At 25.3% G+C, this 7,147-nt stretch overlaps 1 protein-coding gene across 1 annotated transcript; it reads right to left on the bottom strand.

Moving 5' to 3' along the window:
• Positions 1-231: 231 nt before the first annotated feature.
• Positions 232-1,371, bottom strand: LOC145841232 (kelch-like protein 7). The gene has a single exon (XM_082948597.1). It carries the CDS (start codon positions 1,369-1,371, stop codon positions 232-234), a length of 1,140 nt encoding a protein of 379 aa, XP_082804723.1.
• Between the last annotated feature and the right edge of the window lie 5,776 nt (positions 1,372-7,147).

The raw sequence follows: 7,147 nt of genomic DNA, 5'->3' as shown, positions 1-7,147 counted from the left end.
GGGAACAAGAAAAAGACACATAAAAAGTAATATAACCGTAATAAATATGAAAAGTTTCGCTATCGAATCAAAATATTAAAAAAAAAACGAGTAGAAGAAATTTCTGTCCAACATTTTACGAGTAAAGGTACAAATAGAATATTAATTAATCAAATCTAACCGTATAACAATATATTTTTTTACATATACACCATACATAGCTATAGACTACATATAAGATTGCTGTTTAAACTAAAACTTGGGTAGTTTCACACACGTGTAGCAATCATTATCTTTTGTAGCTCCGAACTCCTCTTCCGTCCATACGTTTTGATCCAAATCATAAACAGCCACTTTTGCTGAATAACTCAAAAACACAAACACTTTTCCGCCAACAGAAATAGCGTCGTTCACACTGTATTCGTCCATGCGTAGCGTTTCCATTTTTTTAAGAACAGTAAACTTGTTACTAGAAACATCAAAAATTTCACAAGTATCTCTCCAGCCTCCAAAAACAAACAATTTACTCTTTACAGCAACTAAAATGTGGTTGTTTCTAGCATGCACCATTTTGGGCATGGCTGACCATGTGTTATCAACATTGCAGTATGCTTCAACAGTGTTTAAATTTTCTAAATGGTCGTATACATCTACATTACCGCCTGAAACAACAACTTTGCCTAGAAATGCCACACAACCCGCCAAAATTCTTGCATCTTTCATACTTTTTATAAGTTTTTCATTGCAGCTTGCTGTGTCGATTTCGAGACAAGTTCTGAGGGCTATCTCGTTTTTATAGTGGCCTCCTACAATATAAATTTTGTTCATAAAAGAACAAACACTGAAAGCATCACGGCTGGTGCATATAACTTTCACTTTAACCCAAGCATTTTTCTCATGGGAATATTTGTGGAGATTTATTTCATTCATTCTTTTGCATTTAGCTAACACGTAAAGTTCACACATGACATTAACAGACCAAAAGTACTTACACCCTGAAAGTTCAGGCAGTATTTCAAGATTGTCAAATTTTTCTCCATCAACTTTTGTTATAACAAGGCCGGAATTTGCACAATATTCCTCTTCTAACTGATTAATACCTCCGCAGACCATAACGTTAATTTGTTTCTGGCTGCAGTACCTCGTCTTATAACTCAAAGTCGGTCTGTCTTGATAAAATTTCTCTCTGTTTTCAAGAATTTTCTTCGTCATTTCCAGACACTCTTCGTTGCTTTGGAACACAGTAGAGTTGCGCGTGTTGTAAGATCTGCATAAAAACTCCTTCAAAACTGAAATAGAAAGCAAGGGAAGACGGACTGTTAAAAGAAGATCCTTTGCAAACATACTTCTCCGATCATAGTAATGTCTCAACCAACAATCAGCTACTTGCATGATTTCCAACTCCGAAGTAATATATAACTCAGAACTAGATAGAATTTTTTTTACTGAAGCATAATCTAGTTCTAAAAAGCTTTTTGACTGAACAACTTTCATAAAACAACGCTCAATGTACTTAAAGCAGTTGTCAGAAATATTAGGTAAGTAAAACGTTTTTGCAAAGAAATATGATGAAAATACATTTTGTGAACTGATACATTTAATTATTCTGGCTTCTTCGTTTTCTTGTAATATAATTTTTCTTTTCTTTAAAGCTAAAACAATTTCACCATATTTTATTGATTTTTTACCTGTATATAAAGTTAATGAAATATATCAGCAAAAGGTGTTGAGAAATAAAACTTTGGTTTTTATTTGTCGTTTTATAACAACTACATTGAACTAGGCTTAAAGTAAAATGACTAAAAACTAAAATAAGTTTTAAGGTTATTTATGAACTTAACTTTACATAAAATAAGGAAAAACATTACAAATTGTTCGAGTTAGTTTTTTGATTGATTTTATAGCGAATTTTTTTATTTAAAAACTTTTTAAAGTCTTTTTTTTCAACATTTTTAGTAGTATAAGTTTATCATTTGAATATCTAGCTTTACAATATTGTTCTACTTATACACGGTAAGGGGCTTATGTACAAAGTTTAAAAAAAAATAAATGAAACTAAGTGCTCAACACACTTTATAAAAATTAAAGAGCTAAATCAAGCTAGCAAAAAAAAAATTAGGGAACACTTAAAAAGCTAGTAGTATTACTTTAAGAGGTATAAATTTAGATCTCCTAATTAAATTTAAAGAAAAAAAGAGCAAATTAACTCATAGTTATCTTAACTTTTGCATATGACAATAAAAAAAATCGAGTGTAGCTTTTTTGATAGGGAGAAATTTACAAAACACTTACTTACAAGTGTGAAAAGTAGTATTAATAGTAATAATAAGTTCTTATACTTTAATAGTATAAAATTATGCGCAATTTGAAATATCTTTTAAAGGGTTATAAAGTTTATATATTTGGAGAAATATTAAATTATTATTTATATGGGTATTTAAAACAGGAACGGGTCAAAATTGAACGAGGGCACAAAATTGCACGAGAGAATAGTACTGTTTAACTACAGTTTTGCATCAAGGATCAATTTTGCACGAAAAAAAAAAAGAAATAAAAATGTATTTATATATATATGTAAAAGAAAAATAGTACTAAAAGATAAATTAATAACTAAAAAAAACAATAAAAATGAATGAATAAAGACAAACTAATTGAAAAGAAATGAAAACTACCAACCGAGGGTTAAGGTTAGGGGTAATAGTGATAGTAAAAAAGTAAAAACATATAACAAGCTAAAATATATTAATTATAAAATATATATTAACTAGGTTACCGACCGAGGGTAAGGGTTTAAGTAAAAGTATTATAAAATAAATAAAAAAACTATAAATAAAATTAACAAAAAAATTAAAGTTAATAAATAGAGTATTCAATCCGTGCGAAATTGATTGCACGTGCAAAAGTGTCTTTGTTTAGTCTTATCCTTGTGCAAATTTGTCTCTTCGTGCAAAATTGTTCGTGCGTGCAAAAGTATATTCGTGCAATTTTTTTCCCTCGTACAATTTTGACAGCTACTCATTTACAACAATAGTTATACCTAATGTAAAAGTTAAAGCAACTAGTAATAGGTTATAATTCACAATTATTCCGCAACAAAATAAAAACTAACAGTAAACTAATAATTAGCTAAAGATTACTTGTATTCATGTTTTTAAAACTAAATGTGAATATCTTGATTTTTAATACAGTAGATTTGTAACTTAATTTTTCTTATTCAATGCTCTTTTTTATTGCTTCATCACAACTTACGGCTATTAAGTTGTAATACAAAAGTATGCCAAACTATTTGGAATTATTTTGAAAACTAATATATATATTAAAAGAAGTGTAAATAAAATTCTACTTCGGTATTATATATTATTAAGTTATAAGTATAGAAAGGTTTTTTTTCAAACTGTTTCTAATATTAATTGTTCACCTTTAAAATTAATGTTCTTCACTTTTTCCAATGCTTTAATATCATCATCTTTTAAAGCGTTGCTTATGCATGAATTTATGAACTCACAATCTTCAATTTTATAAGGAAGTACAAAACAACTGCTTATATTGTTATTAACATTGTTGTTTTTGATTTTCTTTTCAGCTGGTTCTACTTCAACTTTTGACTTTGTTTTTTTAGGCATTATAAAATTATAACGACAATCTAAAAATAAAAATGCAAATCTAAACATAAATTATTGAATACTTTATATAGTTTTAATGTTTTTCGTATTAACAAACCTGAATTCTACAAACTGTATCAAACTCATAATACACATAAAATATTTCGTTTTTATTTTCGTAGCTTAGCTAAACATATTCAAAGCACTGTTTAAAAGTATTTAGTATAACATCATATTTTATTTAGATTTAAAGTGTATAGGGTTTATATTACTGAATTCCTAAGAATAAAATTGTCAGGATCGCTTTTTATACTAAAACGTCAGATACTTAAAGTGATTGTGAACCAAAGGTTCCAGTTACCAGAGGTGTCGCGAAAGGCTAGCGATCCTCCAAGTAAAAACAGAAACTGTAATAATAACTGTTATACATAATTATCTGTTCAAGAATTTTGTTTGTAAAAATAAGTTTCACCTAAAATTAATTAGGAAATTTTGGATTTCTTAAGAACCTCAAACGTAAAAAAATATTTAAAACTATTAAAGTACCTATTTCTTAATCAACTTAAGTCAACACACGAAATTTTTAAGTTCTAGTATTTACATTTACTTTAGTTATTTTTAAAATATCAAGTTAAGTTTTTTTCTTATCTTTTCAGTTCTTTTTACCCCTTGACAGAAGCATAGCGCGTCTCCACTGGTTGTTATCTTGACAATGATTTTTTGTTTTGGTTAAAATAAATTAAACTTCTATTATACAATCATTTTTTATCATGGTGTTTTATAAAAAAAATAAAATTTATAATACTAAATTTTTGATAGTTAATTAGTTTTGGTAAAAAAAATTACAACATCTAAAAAAATTTTTTTGTTATTTATTTTGATCGACTAAGTTTTTGATTATAAAATTTTGAGAATAAAAAAATATAATGAAAGCTTAATTACTAAAACCAGTAGCTAGCTCGAAAAATTAACGAATCACAAAAAATTATAATATCTGAAATGAAACGTGATTATGTCATAAGAGCAGGAATATAGCAATTTAAACTTCCTCTAATACTGATGCATTTATTTTAAATCATAAAAAATAAATAGAAATTTGAAGTTTGAGTAATAGCTGCTTACAAGGCAATTTGTGTTGCTTAACTCTACTAATAGTATGTTACTACTGGTGTAAACCCATAAGATCATTTATTTAAAATAAAAGTAAGTAAATCACAATTTAGTACCAAAAATAAATTTCTCAGGCTTACAATTTATAGTTTTGATTAAATATTTTACAATTCGAAATTCATTTGCTAAAATTGATGCTTTTTTTAAGGTACAAGTTTTACACGTTCAGGACTGTATTAAAAAACAAAAGAGTTATACAAAAAGAAATCTAACAAACTTAATAGTATTGTTTAATTTGTAACATTTAAAAAATCTAAAGATTTTCATTTAATGTTGTTTTTTACAAATGAATATTAATTTACTGTTATTATAAACAGTTTCTATAAATATAAAGAGTAAATCTCTTTTTAAATGTTATATCTTTCTTTAATTGGATAGAATTTTTTATGTAAAAAAAATATAATTATATTTCTTTAAAAATTGTTGCTTTAGTTATTGATTTATGAGTTTATGTAATAAGCTTATTTAAATAATTAGAATAAACATATATTTATATGAAAAAAAAAATACTATTAAAATAAAACTAATATGTTACAAGTCCTTTTAAATAAAAAGTTGAACCTTGAAAAGTCATTAACAAAAAAATACGTCAAATATTTTCAAAAGAATCTTTGAGTCATACTTTTTAAAACAGAAAGTATAATGTATATTTTTAAACTTTGCAATTTTTTTTTACATTTAACTTATATCAGGGTCGCCAAGTTTTTTTGAGAAATTTCTTCCAGACTTTCTTAAGTTCTTCCAGGGTTTTAAAAGTAAACGATTTCAGGTGTATTTTTAGTTTAAATCTTAGTTTAAAGCTGTGCTAAGTAGTATAACAACATTAGAAATAACTTTTAAACTACTTTGAATGTTTAAAAATAAAATATATTTGTAAGATGACAAAAAATTTTTATCTACATGGTAGATTTTTCGAGTAAAATTAATAATTTTACTACTTAAATTCTTTTTAATTCCCGGCATATCTAAGTTATTTAGTATTTATTGTTCTAAATTCCAGATTTATACATTGTTTATCAAATTTTAGGTTTTCCCAGATTTTATTAGCCTTAGTTGTCAAATTCTAGGAATTTAAGTTTTTCAGGATTCCAGGTTTTTAGGCAAACCTTTATAGAAAAACAAAAAATTTACAAAAAAAAACTATAGAAAAACTTTTCCTAAAAAATTTGTTACATTTAAAAAATAAAAATATACACTTGTTTATGTTTGAAAATTTTTCGAATTTTTAATTTTAGATAAAAAGTATAACAAATATACTATAAGTTACCGTTATTACAACCTGGAAACTTTCATTAAAATTTATGCTGATATAACTTGATGCTTACAATTAAGTAAATAAGTTCAAGACTAATAACTTTATTTTTTAGAAGTTTTGACATAATAATCAAAAACTATATTTTTATTTTAAATAAAAAAGGTAACTAAACAATAGTTTTGTATAGAAGTATATGCAATTACAAAAATGTTCAAGCATTTATAAATTTGTAAACCACTCTAAAACTTATAAATTTAATATGAGAAAATTAAGACATGTACACATCCATTGACGTGTTATAAAATAAAATACAAAAAATTTTTATACTTTAAACAACAATGTTTGTAAAAAAAAACACAGTCTGAAAAATTATTTCCACAGTTCTCTGATAAAACTAGATTCTAGAAACTTTTTCTTGAAATATCTTTTTTTAAATTTTTTATAACATGCTTAAATAAAAAGCAGCTAAAACTTTCAAAAGATAAAGCTACCTAAAATAAGCAGAAAGCATGAAGTGCGGCAGGGCCATATTTGAAGTCCTGCAAATAATGCAGAGTTTCTTATTAACTAACTTCTAACTTAAGAAAACTCAATTTTACAATTAAGAAAAGTTTTTTGAAAACCACACATAGTGTACTAAGTTTACAGTAGTAATACAAAATAAAATAATAAAGAAACCTTTAAAATGTAAAGCTAATTTAAAAATACAAGGAATGCTTATTTAAAAGTTATATAAAATTTGTAATCCACCTTAAAATTTGTTAATAAATTAGATAAAAAGTTTAAGATATTGAAAATTATTTGAAATTAGATTTAAGAGTAAAAACAAAACTCTAAAAAATTAGTATAAAAAATTACAAATAAATTAAATGGACATTTTCATGCAAAATCATAAGTTAAAAAACTTTTAACAAAATCTCCACCCTCTGGCTTACATTAATTCAAGAAAGTTTTTTTGCAATTTCCTTAAAATAAAAAGTGGCCTTTACCAAAAACAAAAAAAAAACTTTTTTTTTTCTAATGAAATGATGTATTTCTTTTTTTACTTTCTTTCTGCTATAACTTTTTTTTATTAAACGAGGATAAATTGACTATGAAAATGAATTTTTTAACAGACTTTATATCAAAATATAGTTAGAAC

The sequence above is a fragment of the Thalia democratica genome, chromosome 7, assembly GCF_965202585.1.
Source record: "Thalia democratica chromosome 7, ktThaDemo2.hap1.1, whole genome shotgun sequence".
NCBI lineage: Eukaryota > Metazoa > Chordata > Thaliacea > Salpida > Salpidae > Thalia > Thalia democratica.
This window is presented reverse-complemented; position numbering and strand designations above follow the sequence as displayed.

Coding starts and splice junctions, on each gene's coding strand:
- LOC145841232 (XM_082948597.1), bottom strand. CDS start 1,371: ATGCAAGTAGCTGATTGTTGGTTGAGACATTACTATGATCGGAGAAGT.